The 16530-nt window shown below is 35.0% G+C and overlaps 11 protein-coding genes across 11 annotated transcripts; 7 read left to right on the top strand and 4 right to left on the bottom strand.

Annotated features, from left to right (window-relative positions):
* Positions 1-76: 76 nt before the first annotated feature.
* RO3G_07911 (uncharacterized protein) lies at positions 77-552 on the top strand (the record flags this gene model as incomplete). Its single annotated transcript, XM_067662501.1, has 3 exons — positions 77-83; positions 134-272; positions 405-552. The coding sequence occupies 3 exons, from the start codon at positions 77-79 to the stop codon at positions 550-552; spliced, it is 294 nt and encodes a 97-aa protein (XP_067518602.1).
* Positions 553-956: 404 nt separating this feature from the next.
* RO3G_07910 (uncharacterized protein) lies at positions 957-1415 on the top strand (the record flags this gene model as incomplete). Its single annotated transcript, XM_067662500.1, has 2 exons — positions 957-972; positions 1039-1415. The coding sequence occupies 2 exons, from the start codon at positions 957-959 to the stop codon at positions 1413-1415; spliced, it is 393 nt and encodes a 130-aa protein (XP_067518601.1).
* Positions 1416-2344: 929 nt separating this feature from the next.
* RO3G_07909 (DNA-directed RNA polymerase I, II, and III subunit RPABC5) lies at positions 2345-2673 on the bottom strand (the record flags this gene model as incomplete). Its single annotated transcript, XM_067662499.1, has 3 exons — positions 2345-2379; positions 2432-2526; positions 2579-2673. The coding sequence occupies 3 exons, from the start codon at positions 2671-2673 to the stop codon at positions 2345-2347; spliced, it is 225 nt and encodes a 74-aa protein (XP_067518600.1).
* Positions 2674-3241: 568 nt separating this feature from the next.
* On the top strand, positions 3242-3577 carry RO3G_07908 (uncharacterized protein; the record flags this gene model as incomplete). The annotated part of the gene is made up of 3 exons (XM_067662498.1): positions 3242-3296; positions 3348-3508; positions 3563-3577. 3 exons carry the CDS (start codon positions 3242-3244, stop codon positions 3575-3577), a joined length of 231 nt encoding a protein of 76 aa, XP_067518599.1.
* Positions 3578-5950: 2373 nt separating this feature from the next.
* On the top strand, positions 5951-6148 carry RO3G_07907 (uncharacterized protein; the record flags this gene model as incomplete). Its single annotated transcript, XM_067662497.1, has 1 exon — positions 5951-6148. The coding sequence occupies one exon, from the start codon at positions 5951-5953 to the stop codon at positions 6146-6148; it is 198 nt and encodes a 65-aa protein (XP_067518598.1).
* Positions 6149-6736: 588 nt separating this feature from the next.
* Positions 6737-7364, bottom strand: RO3G_07906 (6,7-dimethyl-8-ribityllumazine synthase; the record flags this gene model as incomplete). The annotated part of the gene is made up of 2 exons (XM_067662496.1): positions 6737-7135; positions 7182-7364. 2 exons carry the CDS (start codon positions 7362-7364, stop codon positions 6737-6739), a joined length of 582 nt encoding a protein of 193 aa, XP_067518597.1.
* A 913-nt stretch (positions 7365-8277) lies between these two features.
* On the bottom strand, positions 8278-8678 carry RO3G_07905 (uncharacterized protein; the record flags this gene model as incomplete). The annotated part of the gene is made up of 3 exons (XM_067662495.1): positions 8278-8436; positions 8475-8575; positions 8672-8678. 3 exons carry the CDS (start codon positions 8676-8678, stop codon positions 8278-8280), a joined length of 267 nt encoding a protein of 88 aa, XP_067518596.1.
* Positions 8679-9171: 493 nt separating this feature from the next.
* On the bottom strand, positions 9172-10256 carry RO3G_07904 (uncharacterized protein; the record flags this gene model as incomplete). The annotated part of the gene is made up of 3 exons (XM_067662494.1): positions 9172-9966; positions 10161-10186; positions 10247-10256. The coding sequence occupies 3 exons, from the start codon at positions 10254-10256 to the stop codon at positions 9172-9174; spliced, it is 831 nt and encodes a 276-aa protein (XP_067518595.1).
* Positions 10257-11197: 941 nt separating this feature from the next.
* Positions 11198-11871, top strand: RO3G_07903 (uncharacterized protein; the record flags this gene model as incomplete). The annotated part of the gene is made up of 5 exons (XM_067662493.1): positions 11198-11238; positions 11363-11386; positions 11436-11455; positions 11643-11694; positions 11775-11871. 5 exons carry the CDS (start codon positions 11198-11200, stop codon positions 11869-11871), a joined length of 234 nt encoding a protein of 77 aa, XP_067518594.1.
* Positions 11872-13524: 1653 nt separating this feature from the next.
* On the top strand, positions 13525-14976 carry RO3G_07902 (uncharacterized protein; the record flags this gene model as incomplete). Its single annotated transcript, XM_067662492.1, has 1 exon — positions 13525-14976. One exon carries the CDS (start codon positions 13525-13527, stop codon positions 14974-14976), a length of 1452 nt encoding a protein of 483 aa, XP_067518593.1.
* A 1176-nt stretch (positions 14977-16152) lies between these two features.
* Positions 16153-16353, top strand: RO3G_07901 (uncharacterized protein; the record flags this gene model as incomplete). Its single annotated transcript, XM_067662491.1, has 1 exon — positions 16153-16353. One exon carries the CDS (start codon positions 16153-16155, stop codon positions 16351-16353), a length of 201 nt encoding a protein of 66 aa, XP_067518592.1.
* Between the last annotated feature and the right edge of the window lie 177 nt (positions 16354-16530).

Raw genomic sequence — 16530 nt, 5'->3', positions numbered from 1 at the left:
TAGCTACAATCCCTTCACCTACAAAAAATATCTTTCACCAGCTCCTCCAAAAACTTATGAAGATGAGAACAATATAATGCCAAGTAAGTAAATTAAAAACTTGTTAATAGCATTTCTAATATCTATAATTTAGGAAGTCATTCACAACTTTCACAATTTATGAATGCAATTTTCTCTCATCTCAACATGGCCAACAATGAAAATTATGAACTGAAAGCTGTCTGTGTCGAAGATATATTTAAAATTGTAGTTATACTGACAGTTGCTAATTTGTATGTTATGTTTAGTTTCGCTATACGGTGAAGTGATAACAGAAACCAATTAACGCGTAATCGCGAGAAACATTCATTTTTAATTGAAAAGAAAATAGTTTACCTCGTCTTTTTTTTCCAGGCTTATACTAGCTTACCTATAAGCATTGTTGGTTGTATAGCTTCATTCGTTGTTGTCAACTTTTCGAAAGTTGGGCCTTTAAAAAAGATTGATGCAGCACAAATTGAGAAAGAATTTTCCCAGTCTACGACTAGTTCCAGAGATCAAATATCTTGGTAATCTCCGTATACAAATATAGGAATGATCTATGTAGAAGTATCTTGACACTGACCAACTCAATTTCGAGAAAGTAATCGATTTGGTCTCGAGGAGGTAACCAATTTATTTTCAAAAAGCTGATCAATCAAATCCTAATATTTGGCCAGTTCTAAATTGTTCTTCAACCAGACTGACAAAAAAAAACTGTCCATTGGGATGTAAAAATCCGCCCTTTGGCGTTGTTTTTTCTGTATACCTTTTATTGCATTAAAATACTAGCATGCCGGACAGTGAAAATATTCGGTCCGAACCTGACGATACAATAAGGGGGAGAAGAAAGATAAATTAACCGAGGAAGTTTTTGAGAGGAAAAGCATCCTGCATCAAGCAATGAATCCTTCTTTCCGTGCACCCAAATAAAAATCATGAAGTACAGTGCTGGTAATCTATACAAAAAATTAAAGCATATCAGGAATGGATGGATGAATTAAACCCTATTTCAATTAGACGTCAGTTCTTCCCGCAGAAAGAGCAGATTGGCTCATTTCACCGCCACCTCTGATGTTCGTCGCAAGATCATGAGTGCACCTTTGTCCAAGGAACTCCGTGAAAAGCATGGTGTTCGTTCTATCCCTGTCCGCAAAGACGACGAAGTCATGGTTGTCCGCGGTACCTACAAGGGACGTGAAGGCAAGATTGTGCAAGTCTACCGTAAGAAGTGGGTTATTCACATTGACCGTGTCTCTCGTGAAAAGGTCAACGGTGCTACTGCTCCTATTGGTATCAGCGCCTCCAAGGTTGTTGTCACCAAGCTCAAGTTGGACAAGAGCCGTCTCGCTATCCTCGAACGTAAGGGTAACAAGGATGCCATGAAGCAGGTATAGGACAAAATGAGTTATGAATGTCAAATAACAATAAGACTGACTATTGTTTTTTAGTAAATTATGCCTTCCTTTCCAAATTGATTGAAAATAAAATAAAGCTTCATTTGTATAAAAGTAACAGCGATGAATTATGAAAAATACTTGTGTGTAGATATGTGTTTGTATTATGTGTAATTGTATTTTATTCATACTGTCAGTTATTGAAAATGCGACCGATGTATTTTATAGTTTAGCTTCAGTTCGAATTCAATGACATGCAGAAAAATGAAAAGATAGTTGGTGTTTGGCCTGAGAGGCTATATAACAATTACCAAAAGGCTCTCTGCTTGAAACCCTTCAAAGTACAAAATACTTTTGTAAATTGTATTAGATTTTCTTATTTTTTCGAAGGGGTTTATGTTGAATTCATTTATTATAAATGGTGATGATTACGTAAACTTATCTCTAGCATTTGCAACCATTCAAAAATCTGTATACACTTATATTAAAGATGGTTTTTTCAAGAATCTTTGTCTGAACTATATAATTTTACAGAGATTATTAAAAAGCTAAACGTTACTCCATGAAGTCTGTTTTTTGAAACTGGCATACAAAATAAAGTCCATAATCATTAAATATGCAAACTCCTCAAATCCATGATAGGCCAATTAAATGAGAAATTCAAACAAAATCTTACTATTAAAAATATAAGAGAAACCACACAAAAAGTGTTTTTTTTTTTCAACCATAGTTTTTCACATATGTTATCACAAAAGTCGACCTCTCAGCAGTTTAGGAACCCGTAATAAGAAAAGATGTAACTTGTTATTTTTGTAGCCACTTGTCGGATAAATGCTATCTTTATTTACATAAGGTGTGTTCTTTCTTTTTTTATCTATTTCCTTTTCTCTTTTTTTTTCTTATATCGTAAAACAAGTATTTATTTGAATCTAAGAGCGTCCACGATCTCTAATGCGTTCCAAAGCTACCAAAGAAAAAGTTAGAAATTTTTAGTGATGTTGAGAAGATTAACTTACGATTGTAGTGCAAAAGTTTCTCAATCAAATCAACGTGAGTTAAAACCATACGTCTACAACAATATCGCTTAAGTCCAAGAGCATCTAATGCCTCACTAATACTAAAATAATTAACTAAACATTATAAAATTACAACTTCAAACTTACCCTTCGGTATATTCAGCTTGAAACAAGGATAAATAGTTGTCCCATTTGTTACCAATGACTTTACCACATGAGAAGCAACGAACAGGGATGATCATTTTGTTTTATTGAAAGAAAAAAAAAAGTTGCTGAGAAATAAAGCGGTGATCTTTTTCGTGCAACACATGTGGCTTAGTTCATTATTCAACTTATATAAACTATTTGTTACGAACTTTTCAAATACCAAAACTGTAGTTGAGCACCATTAATGAAGACTGCAAATGAACTTTTTTTTCTAATAATCTATTACCTATGTAACTGATCTGGGACAAAATAAATTTTTAAATCAGTTCTTATTACACTCGCATCACTTTCTTTTGATTAAATTACAGATCATAAATACGAATGAAGACTTAACTGAACGGCTCACTATGTTTACATTAGAAAGATTTTTCATTGTCAGTAGATACTCAACTGTTATTGTATACAATTGCTATCAGTACAATAATGTTTTTTATTTTCTGAACACATAAAGTAAAAACAAAACTAACAAATAGCTATTTAACTTAAAGGAAGCTGATAACTCTCCTCATTTTCTCATTGAATACTTTTTTGAATATGTTATGCAGAATAGATCTTTTTTTACTTGAAATGAAAAATCATTATTACAAGTACTTGAAAACAAGCATGTTACCACATGTAGTAATTTCTCTTAAAAATGCCAACAACAGGGAGCAAGTAGGTAAAACTAAAATATGCATAAAAGCATAAAAGAAGGTGACCATTTGTATAGAGAGATGCTATCAAACAATGTACGGAAAGAAAAAAAAACCATTCACTCAACCAAAAAAAAACTTGCAGTATACTCATTTGCTTATGTCCAATTCTGTCCACCCCAAAAACTATTATCAGCAATTAATGATGGCGAAAATGAGTAATTGTCATCTTGAGAAAGTAAAATTTAAAAAAAAAAAAAAAAAAAAAAAAAAAATAGAAATATTCCCTTAGATACTGATCTCTTAATGAATTGCACAAAATTTGAATATGCTTTTTTGTTCACCAACCGGCATAAACTTCACAAATTTTTAAAGACCTATCGTTATTTTATTCTACCCCTCCCTCTTTTTTCTTTGTAGATTGTATATAAACAGAGAAGATGAGCTCCATACATGTCATCTTATGAATGATGCAATCCTCTTTGTCTTTGGAAAGAATCTTTACTACTTCTTTCTTACAAAAGAAAAGATAGGAAAGTGAATTCATAATTATGCACAACACAATATGCAAGAAGGTTTGATTAGTATGTAATTTTAAGAACAATGTCAAACAAAAGCGAGCAAGAAAAGTACTAAACTACTTTGTATTAAACCAAATGTTTAACTTCATTTTGTCACAAAGAAAAGGGACGTTTACTTGCTAATGACTACATAAATAAATTTTTACTGTTACCTAAAAAAAGATGAAATCCAAAGATTTGTGCCATTTTATTTTAATTTTTTATTTAATGTAAACTAGATAAGCAAATGATGATTTGCCAATGGAGAAAAAGCATTTAATAGAATCAATTAAACTGGTTTGATTACTGCTTTTTATTATTTAGTAATTTCACTTTTAATAAGCAAAATAAAGGCGAAAAAAGGTGTTGCCTTTTCCGCAATCTCCATCTGCGTAAACAAAACATATAAAGGGGAAAATTCAAAAATTCACAAAGGTAACAAGATAAAGTATGTATATTAAAAAAAAATAATAAATTCTTATCATAATTATAATTCATCTAATAGCAGTTGTCTAGGGGATCTTCAAATATTCAAAAGTTATCAAATTATACCACTAATTATCTTTAGTTGATTGCACGCTCATTAATTGATCCAGGTAGTAACCCATCTCATCTTGCTCTCTTGTCACTCTGCTTCAAAACGTTATCACCATAATTCTCATCAGCTTCTATCTTATTAACCTTTTCTATGTTTCTGCTATATTGACAATGTATTTTACATCTTGTTTTAATTGGCGTCAATATGGATTGTTAGCCATGCTAGTTCTCGGATCATAGAAATGGATCTTGGTTCCAAAATGCTTATTCATAGATCTCTCTATTATCTATACATACCGTTAAAGTGCATTTTTAGACTGACTACTGGGTCCTTAGCATGGGAAGAACACCCCACATCCCTGCTTATTATAATGAATTGATTCTAACACTGAAGAAAACAAAGGGCTAGCCATGTTCAACGGCTCGATCAGTTTCTATTTGTTCTTTTTCTTTTCTGGCACAACATTGGATGATACCGGATCTGCTGAAATACAAAAAATAAAGTGCGAATTTTGTACTAGACATTTCAAGAAAGTTATTCATGTTAGCCGACCTATGTTAGTTACTTAATGTCAATTGCCCAATGTTCTTCAATCTTATGAAGCATACATCAAATACGGAATTACACTTGGAGATTACAAATTGTTATTGTTAATATCATTCTAATTAAATTTAATGCAATATTTAGCAGGAAGCAGCAATTTTCAAATAGAATCAATAGTCATTGTTAAATAGAGATACGGATAATGCTGATATCACATATGTCTAAATACAAGATTAGAATTTCTTGTCGTACTTTTCAAAGGTTTAACACTTTATTATCATACTTTATAGTTTAATTAGAACAAAAGTAATTTCGTAAAAGTTAGCTTTTATTGTATGCTAACATTAAATTGATTAGAAAAATCGAGTAAATTTAAAGAGAACAAAAAACAAAGTATCGATGCAAGAGAGGACAGTGAGTTGTTATAGCTCATTATGTATATATCATTCTTTCGTCTCGGCACTTACTGGTCAAAAGAATCAGTGCCTCCCAAAAATCTAGGAACGTTTATCAACGTATTTAATTTTGATCTTTTTGTAAGTTTGATAACATCTTGTCAGCTGTTGCAACTGTTTTACGTAACATAGCCTGATCTTTGCTTTCATCAAAAGTATGTTTGTCGTAATGTTGCTTGATTTCATCCCTAAATATGATATGTAAGAATTATGTTTGTTTAAATATAATCATTGATTTATAGAATGTTTTCAATTAATCATGCTCATCTTACTATCCGTCTTAGAGTTACGAAATTTGTGCTGATGAGCGAAAATGAGAGGATCGTATGATAAATATAGAGCTTTCTGTCCAAATAACATATATTCTATTAAGTATTTACCCAATTTATGTGTCATTTGCACTACTTCAAGTCGATTTAAAAAAGCCAAGTACAGCGAAATGTGTAAATAGATTACCCGTTCTCTCTAAATCAGCTTGTAACATATTTATTACTCCGAAAGTAAAAACTTTAGATTTTGTATCTGCTTACTAAATGTGAGATTTATTGTTCATTTCTTTTTCTTTTTTCTTATAGAAATTTCCCATGTCTAGTGCGGCTTCTAACAGCAGCGCAAAACTGTTTCTTGCATGGTATCTTTCCAACCTTGCTACAAATCCTTTGCGTACCAAAGCATGTACCTCAGGTCTATTATCTGGTCTTCAAGAACTGACAGCTCAGAAGCTCTCTGGTTCAAAAAAGTTGGATAAGCGTATTGTTCAAATGGCTTGCTATGGTAAGTGAACAAGATTAAAAAGTAATAATATAAACTTACTGAATTAAACAAGGTTTATTTATTTCTGGACCACTGAATCATTTAATGTATGAGATTATGAACAAACTCTTTGCTGGAAAGTCAGGTCCCAAAGTTAAAGTTGGACAATTATTGTTTTCCAACTTGATTATCTCACCTGTTATGAATTCTGGTAAGAAAAAAGTTGTTTTTAAAGAAGGGGATTCGATTTATCAATTGTATAATAGTTTATTTGACTGCTATGGCAATTCTTGCTGGTGTTCGATCTCCTGAAAAACTTAAAGCAAACATCAAAGCTGGGCTTTTACCAATGCAAAAGGTTTCGTGGGTCGTTTCACCACTTACTTTAGTATTCGCTCAAAGCTTCTTACCACCTACAACATGGGTGCCCTTTTTTAATCTTGTAGCATTTGGTAAATTATAAATAGATTTGATAACAATATCGACTTATACATACCCTTTGTAGTCTTTGGAACATACATAAATACAATGATTAAACGTAAACGTATCAGTGAGCAAGATGCTAAAAAGCAATAATAAAGCAGTAAAGGATAAACCTTTTATCGGCATTTTATTTCTTAAAGCTTTCGAAATTTTCTTAAACCTGCTTCAACGGCGGCAGCAGCCCATTCTTGAGCGTGTTCAAAACCCTCATCAGTTGAAGCTCTAGCAATAGCTTGTTGTTCATTGTAACAAGTCAAGACGCCAAACATTACAGGAACGCCAGTGTCTAATTGAACTCTCATGATACCGTGAGTAACAGCATCACAGATGTATTCAAAGTGAGCAGTTCCGCCTTTGATGACAAGACCAATACAGATAATAGCATCAAATGCACCCGTCTTCTTTTTCTTTTCAGATTTTTCTACAGAAGGAGAGCCGAGCAGATCACCGGCAGTTTCGGAAGCTTGTGACTGTGACAATTCAATGAGTTGCTTGGCAGCCATTGGAAGTTCATAGGCACCAGAGACAGTATCCTATTCTCAAGGTTAAGCTGTGTGTTGAATAATAGTATGTATTTACAGTAGTGATGTTTTCAGGCAACACGTTATATTTCTTGACTAAGGCTTCATATACTTTGTTATATAATTGATCAACAAGAGCATAATTCCAACGTGTGTGAACAATAGCAATACGGAGCCCAGAACCATTCAACTGTGTTTTAGGTGCAGCTACACCCTTTTCAAAAGTCTTTGCTTCACTCATTCGTTTATATAAAAAAAGAAAAAGAAAAAGACAAGCAAAGAGAAAAATGGGGGATGTTTTCATTTAAAACAGCGGTCACCATTTTACTGCCTTGCAAGATTTATTTGCAAATCATCCACTCTCTTATTTATGCATTATTTTCTTGGAACATACAAAGCATTTTTTAATACCTAAAGTCTATCCTGTTTATAATTACCATTCATTCATCTTTCTCCTTTTTCTTTCAAGGCAATATATGTTTCATTTAGATGATTTAATCCTTGGTTATTCTTAAGCTTGTTTTTTGTCGATGAATATTCAAACAGAGCAATTAACTTGTATTGCCTATAAGACCCTAATGCAAACAAATTTTACTATTACACTTGTAAATGGTAACAAAACCTTTTTTTAATAAAACACATCCTGAGTGGTTATGTAAGAATAAATTATATCCCCTCGTTATGTGTAACAGTTGACTGCCTTTCTTACAAAAAGCTTTTTTCCTTTCCCGTCAAGCTATTTTCTCTTTCTTTCTTTTATGTTGAATATAATACACGTAACAGAAGCTTGATATTAAATGTAAGTATAAAATGACACAATCATATATACAAAAAAAGAGGATTTCAAGAAGGCCGACGATGTTATAGACACCATCGTTTATTTTGGCCGATACAAAAATCCAAGATTAAAAAATAAATGACATACAAACAGTTTATTAGTATGAATAAAGAACAGGCTAATGAACTACTACCATGTCATACAAATTCATAAAAGAAAAAGATTTCTAACATTTCCTTTTCTATATAGTTTTGTAAGTTCTTTTGGGAATATTTAATAAAATAAACAATTTTTTTTGCATCAAGAGAGTTTTATTTTATTTTACTTTTTTTGCTGTTGTAGGCCAACGATCTCAATTGATCCAATCTACTGGTAATCAGTGACCAGAACAGAACGTAGCCGATATATAAGATGATGCCTTGGGTGGCTGTCTGGTGGCAAACGCAAGTCCTTGTCTCCCCCATCCAAACCAGACGCTCACAAAAAGCACGTGATACACTGTTTCAAATGCATAACCGGCTACAGATGCCCAGCGCTATTGAATACTCTCTATCGCTCATTTTGAATCTTTACCAGCAGATATTCCTCATTTAAATCGCACAGTTGTCCCTTGGATCCTTCTCCATCATATATGTGCTCGTAACAGACCTCCATATAGTCAGCCTGTAAATTATCTTTCAAAACATTAAGGATGCTACCATCTTCCACATATTATCCCATTAACCTTTTTTACACTTCATTCGAAGAGGTACTTTTTTATTTCCTGTTACATTTCATTATAATTGACATGGTCCGGGCGAACAGATGTAGCAAACATCACACACTCAATTGGATTTATAAATAAATCACGTTTAAAATTTAAACAAAAAAAAAAACGCGTATAATGATTTTTCTTTGTGCAATTCTAATTTAGACACTTTTCGATGTCTCTAATAAAGTTATTTCTGAAGAATTCATGTATTCCTTTAATATTGAAGACGAGATTTCTAAAGTCGATTCAATGGAAATGAAAGAGCCGCGATAGGATTTATATACTATACGTTTAAATAATACTTTTATTTAATGACTTAAATGAGCACGCGGTGTCTCAGGACACCATAATTGCCCAAGTCAGATCAAATGAGACGTGAAAGAAGCTATAAAATCCCTTATGGAAGCAAGGGCAAAAAAAGAAAAGGACAGAGGGGGAGTAAGAAGTAACTTGTGAATAAATCACTGTTTGGAAATGGACCACAAGAAAGGAAGTCATATCATAAAATAAAAGTAGAACTCAAGTCTGTTTGACTGGAAAGAGCTCATTAAGTACAACGCTAGCTATAATGCCTTTGTCAACGAAAAAGCGAGCAACAGCGCGCTGAACAGGGCCTTTGAGGCGATGGATAGCACGAATTAAGCGTTGAGTGAAGACGCTCCATGCGGCACACTCCTTTTCATCTTGATCAAAGTCGTCATAGTTAGGGTTTCGAAGGTTGTTTGGATCCATAGGATCGTAATCATCATGTATGGGGATTTCAAATTTTTCTAATTGAGAGCGGACTTCAGCTTCATAGTCGTTATGGAGGAGGAGGGCAACAAGATGACGGTCGGGATAGTGAATGTCTAGGACACGATTGCTGTTGATATGCAATCGTCGAAGTAAGGAACGTATTTGACGAATGGGAAGGCGGCGTTGTATAGGGAGATAAAGGCATTTAAACCCTTGATTGGTGGAAGGGGGACTGAAAGTGCGAGCAGCAGCCGTTTGGCTGGGAAGTGGTGGAGCATTTTTAGATTTGGAGGCTTTTTGGAGGGGAACAGATTCAAGCTCTGGAGGTGGGGGACGTTTGGTAGGTGGTTTAAGTTGCAGTGACGAAGGGGAAGCAGGTGGACGGGGAATGGTAGCAATAGGGACGCGCTTAGGCACAGTGGTGGATGGTGACTGAGCTAACCGCTCAAGAAGGGAGGCGTTTTGTTGCTGTAGTCGATTGATTTCGGCCTTGGCTGCAGCAAGTTCTGCTTGTAACTGCTTTACAGTAGGCTTGTTCAGATCTGGTGTTGTGGATACCTTTCCAAATAAGGCAAAAATCTATAGAAAGTGATGGAAAGCAGAAATTATATACTATACACTATGTTGAAAAAGTACGCTAATTTTTTTTTATAAAATGCGCGAATAATTTTTCAACATAGTGTACAGTGCTTCCAACAAGTAATGTCACAGCCAATCAAAATCAATTTCATATTTTTAGAAATGAAGACACTCCTCGCTTGCTTAGAAATCACATCGTGATTCTTGGCACCAAAGAAAACTATGAATAGGAGTGAGTAATATTTTTTTTTCTAGTACTTTTTCTTTTTCAATACTTTACAATTCAGCATGGATACAATACTTCTATATGAAGATGGGCATGGGAATGTTATTGATGAGAATAGTGATCCTGAGCCCATGGACTACATAGTTGATCAGAATGAATTTATTGTTGAGACTATTGCTACTCATACAGAGTACTTGAGAAATGTAGTCCCCAATGAATCTTCTCCGACTTGCCCGATGTTGTTAGAAAAGCCAAAAAATGAAGATATTCACATGAGGGAGGCAAAACCAAAACGAGAACATGTGCGTTATACGGTCCAGGATAAAGCTAGGTTTTTCGATCTGAAGATTGAAGTGTATGACTGCATCAGCTGCAGCAAAGCAGTTGGGTATTCACCCTCGAACAGCTTATAAATGGGTTAGCCAACATAATGTGTGCCCTGACAGTATTTTTGAAAGCTGTAAAAAAGTAGGTCGGAAGTGCATCTTAACTGAAGAGCATAAAACGACGGTTATGAACTTCATCGACGCTAATCCCTCTGCTATTGTTGTTGAAGTGACCGAACATTTATTGAAGCTATTTCGTGATCTTAAAATATCACGCAGCACTGTTAATAACTTTATGAGATGTGAGTGCAACCTTTCGTTGAAAAAAGCTGATTTTATTCTATTGAGTGAAACAGTCCAATAAAGATTCAGGAGCGATACAATTGGGTTTGTAAATAGGAAAATACGGACATGAAATTTCTGACGAACTGCGTGTTTCTTGACGATTCTGCTTTTGATATAAATATGAAACGCTCAAGAGCCTGGTCCAAAAAATGGTTTTCGTGCTATTGTTACTAGGCCTGCCACACGAGCAAACACAACGTCGATATTAGGTGCAATCTCAGCTGCAGGTTTGATCACAGTTGGCGTAAAAAAGCCAAGACCTGTTAAGAAGAGAAAGACTGAAGGATATGTAAGCTCGGGGACTGTAACTGGTCACTATATTAGTTCCTTGAAAATGACTCTCGATGAAATGGATAAATATCCTCCTATGAAAAGGTATTATATAGTTATAGATAATGCGCCCATTCATACGCATAAAAACATAAAGAAATATATATTGAATATAGAGGATACAAATGCATGTATCCTCCAACTTACACTCCTAAACTAAATCCGATAGAACAATTTTAGGCAGTGGCAAAGAGTAAGATGAAGCGCCATAGGTTCTTACAGGAAGACACTTTGTCAAAAAGAATAACAGAAGCCTGTAAAAGTATAGATAAAACCTATTTCAAAGCTTTCGTTTCGCATTCTTACAAGTGCTGGGATAAATGTCGAAGCAAAGAGCCTATGTAGCGGTCATCAACGGTCTCACTAAACCTAATACTGAAGCGATAAAAAAAAAAAAACAGACAAGTAAAAAATACATAGGAAACATTTATTTATTTTTTTTATTTTAGATCACATAGTGTGGAAATGTTTAAATTATAAATGCGTAGGTCAAGTAATCAGGTAAGTTAAGCAAACTCGGATTGTAAAAAAAAAAAAAAGGAGAGAAAGAGAAAGAGGCCCTCACCATTTTTCATCACCAGCCAAAAACTCGGCAACTTGCAAGCGCCTGACGAGACTGCCAGCCAAAATCTCGGCAGCTTTCAAGTCCGCCAGCCAAAATCTCAGCAACTTGCATGAGTTTGACGAGACCGATAAATAACTTTAATTTTTTTTTGTTCAAATTATTTTGGCTTGTCTGTTCACAGAACAATCAAATCATGGATAAAATAAAGCGATACTCTTTTTCAATAGTTGTTGGACCTGAGATTTCGGTGAAAACTGATTTCTCCAGCTTGTGGCAGAAAGCAGATCGCGTTCATGGTCATAATGTTATGTTCTTGTCATTTGACTAATGTGTAAACATTGTTGTGTCTCATTTTGACATGCTCGACTATATTTGGCAATGCTTTTGTTCTTATACTTGTTCACTTCTACATCTCTGATGAGCAAGATTGTGTGAGAATTGTGTGTCGAAGGACGCTGGCCAGCAATGGTTACAAAATGGCAGGAGATTGTGAAATGATAAACGCTATAGTCAATGGTGTTGTGCCTGAACACGTGATTGCTCGACGTCATCGATTCCTGCAGTGGATGTACCTTATTTTAGTACTGTGTGGATAAAGAGAAAGGACACTTTTGTTCCGATTTATAATTTTTAAATTCTATCTTTGGAAGCTTGTCTAACAAACAAATACTTATTGTTCGATCCCTTTTGTAAGTCTTCTTATAAAATTGGTAACCCCAAAATAGATCTGAAATACTAGGATCCTTTTTAGAAGAAAGAAAGATGTCCTTTATTAAAATGTATTCTTTGTGTATAGTTATATATTCTATTTCAAGGGGCTTGATCATAATTTCTTTGTCTTGAGATGCAGAATAATCTGGAATTCTTTTGGCTTGGATTTTGGGCTGGGATCGACGCTTTAAATGATCGCTTGCGCATTCTATATTTGGAAGGACTATCATGTTGTGTTTCCATTGGGTCATCTCTATATTTAGCTTCTATTTCTTTGTTCATAGAAATGATACTGACACTTTTTGTTCACGTTCATTTAAATTTATATATATGATCTTTATTGTATATTTAACTGAACAATTCCTAAATACTACGTTTGTTCTATTGCGACTTGTCAAGAATCTGTTGGCTTAATCTTAAGGAAGAGATTATTTTTGACGGATATACTACAATAATATACTCAGAAGGAATTGGTGGAATTATTGTTGTATTCAATTCAATCACTACGTACGACTGTAGAGCAACAGTAATAACTAATCGAAAACAGTAATATAATAACAACCAAGTACCAATTGTCTCAGAAAAAGCGTTTGCTTTGTTGTGGCATATTTTTCTCCCTTTTTCTCACGACCGCAGTTTTTTTTTCCTTTACTTCATCTTATGTTGTCATGAGTATTGGCGAAGCGACTGACAACAATTCGTTTCGCTGTACACTTGGAAGGTGTAAAGAGTTGGATGCAAATTTTTCCTCTCTGAAAGCTTTTACAAATCACAAACAACGATGCCATGGGGATTCGTATAAATTCCATTACACTGATAACAATGGTAATGAGAGAAGTGGTTGAAAATCGATCAACATGTTAGTTAAGAATAATAAACATGTTTCTCTCTAGATGAAAATCAAGTTGTCATAGTAGAAAGAGTGGACAACAGCCTACATTGTCCTTTTTGCAACAAAGTATATGATAATTCGGATTCCCTGAGCAGCCACATTAAGCGATCCAAAGGTGATTGTTTGAATAATGCAGGTATTTGACTAAATCGAAGATAAACACATGCACAAAAGCTTCAATTGCTCATTTAAATTATGTTTGCCAGGCGATTCCAACAACGAAATTGCAAATTTGTCCATGGGCCTTATTGCTGTGCCAACAATCAAGACAATGAAGCACACACTGCATAAAGTGGAAAGCAATGTCATACTTCGGGATCATTCTCAGGCCATTATTAATGCTTGTCAATCAATGGACTGTTGTCTGGATGAGAATGATAAAAATGCCTGGATCATCGGCAAAATGGGACTGGAACCATTTGCCTTGACATGCTCTGATCATCAAGGTAACGTTATCGAATACAATGCGCTCACTCACCCTGCCAACATTAAGAAGATGTCCAACAACATATTTGAATGCAAAGCCATCTTACCGGAAAAGCGCAAGCGCATCGAAGGGGACAGTATGGAAACAAATGTTTGTTCGAACTTGGCATCACTCATCCATGGTTCACCGCTTCGCAACTTACTCATGCAACGAACGTATTTCGAGTTGAATGATGAAGTCTCCTCCTTACTGAACGGCGATTGGCAGCATGAGCCGAATCTCAAGTTTGCCTGTGCTCGCGTTTTGGCTGGTGCCATCTTGTTGAATGTCTCATCTGGTGTAGCAATCATGATTAACACCATTGAAGTGTACGGAATGACAAAAAGCGTGGATATTCATCGAGATGTGTCGGTATCTATGGGTTCCTCTTTACCTCCAGTGGCAAGCATTTATTGTGATGTATGGCCTTGTATTCAGAGCACTCGAGATGGACGCAAGCTTGTCATCGCGTCTTTGTCGTGCACTAGTCTAATTACTTCGAGTATTCGTGTCGATATTCTGGAAGATCCCAAAATTGGTCCATCATCATCAACAGTTACAATTTCGCCGCAGACATCAAAAATCTACATTGATCAAGAAAGTTGGAACAAGGCGAACGCACTTGCTCTGAACAGTGAAGCACGTTCCATCCACACATCTTACCTCATTGGTCAAATGAGACAATTACGTTCGCAATTCCACCATCCAACTTCATATATGCTTTGTCGTGCTTCAAGCCATGTTGCCATGGGTCGCTTTTGTCAGCCGTTGACTGTGTTCACATATGCAGATTTCGAAGGCATCAAAAAATCAATTGACAACGATAATTCCAGCATGGTCGCCTCACGCATATTTCAAGAAATTGGTTATGAAGTGATTAAGTCTCCTGCCACTGCAAAATTGAGCAAAATTCTTGTCGTCAAATCTATGGCGGAACTCAATGATGGCAAAATGAAAACCTTATTTAGTAGTCTTCTCGCCCTGTTTGAAGACAACGACAATATACCCATTTTACAACATCGTGATCTCAACCACGTCATGCAACAGATGGCCCAAATTATGGCTTCTGATATATCCAAAGCTAATCAAGCGGTCCTTCGGAATGTTCGCGAACGAAGAGACATATTAAACAATATGACAGCCCATTGACATTTTTCTAGAAACATAATCCGCGTTTTTTCTTTTTTTTTTTTAAATCATTTCCAAAAAATGAACTCAGATCCGAAAATCTGACAATTGAGGGCTGTCGTGGATGAGATTGTCCTCAACCAAATCCAGAAGGAGCTATTGAAACTATCTGCTTACAATTCTCTATGCTAATTTCTTTTGTATTTTTATAAGTCACTGTTTAATACACTTGTATCACTCTTAATCCTTATACTCTTTGATGAGTTTTAATAAACATTAAAATTTTCATCCATAAAAAAAAAAATTGAGGGCTGTCGTATCAGACCACTTTCCAATATCATAATCATAACAGCCTCACATTGAATTAATCGATGAGTCATGACGATGGAATACATTGAGATTGATAACTCAATAATTGTAGATCGAAAATTTCAAGCTCTTGTAATTTGCCGAGATTTTGGCTGGCGGACTTGAAAGCTGCCGAGATTTTGGCTGGCAGTCTCGTCAGGCGCTTGCAAGTTGCCGAGTTTTTGGCTGGTGATGAAAAATGGTGAGGGCCTCTTTCTCTTTCTCTCCTTTTTTTTTTTTTTACAATCCGAGTTTGCTTAACTTACCTGATTACTTGACCTACGCATTTATAATTTAAACATTTCCACACTATGTGATCTAAAATAAAAAAAATAAATAAATGTTTCCTATGTATTTTTTACTTGTCTGTTTTTTTTTTTTTATCGCTTCAGTATTAGGTTTAGTGAGACCGTTGATGACCGCTACATAGGCTCTTTGCTTCGACATTTATCCCAGCACTTGTAAGAATGCGAAACGAAAGCTTTGAAATAGGTTTTATCTATACTTTTACAGGCTTCTGTTATTCTTTTTGACAAAGTGTCTTCCTGTAAGAACCTATGGCGCTTCATCTTACTCTTTGCCACTGCCTAAAATTGTTCTATCGGATTTAGTTTAGGAGTGTAAGTTGGAGGATACATGCATTTGTATCCTCTATATTCAATATATATTTCTTTATGTTTTTATGCGTATGAATGGGCGCATTATCTATAACTATATAATACCTTTTCATAGGAGGATATTTATCCATTTCATCGAGAGTCATTTTCAAGGAACTAATATAGTGACCAGTTACAGTCCCCGAGCTTACATATCCTTCAGTCTTTCTCTTCTTAGCAGGAATGGAACGAAATGACAAACGGTTCTGACCAAGGAGGTATTCCTGATACCATCAGTCTCAAGGAACACAAGAGTCGAAGATTGATACTTAAGGAGATGCATGCTGTCTTTATTTTTGAAATTTTAGCCAATGAACCAATCTTGACAATTGAAGCTGCCACAGATCAACTTTGCAAACATTTTAAGGAAATTCAAATTACCCAAGGTCAATAGCAACTCATATGAAAAAAAAAAGGTATCGTCTCACCTATAAACACATTATCCCGCAATATTTCGCACGAGACAGTGAAGAAACTGCTGTTAAAAGATATGATACAATAAACTTCTGGATTCATCAAAAAAATATATTTTATGAATGACTGTATGTTTATTGATGAGGCTGGATTCAAT

Source organism: Rhizopus delemar, genomic scaffold (assembly GCF_000149305.1).
Source record: "Rhizopus delemar RA 99-880 supercont3.5 genomic scaffold, whole genome shotgun sequence".
Taxonomy (NCBI): Eukaryota; Fungi; Mucoromycota; class Mucoromycetes; order Mucorales; family Rhizopodaceae; genus Rhizopus; species Rhizopus delemar.
The sequence above is the reverse complement of the archived record's forward strand: the minus strand, read 5'-3'. Positions and strand labels throughout refer to the sequence as shown.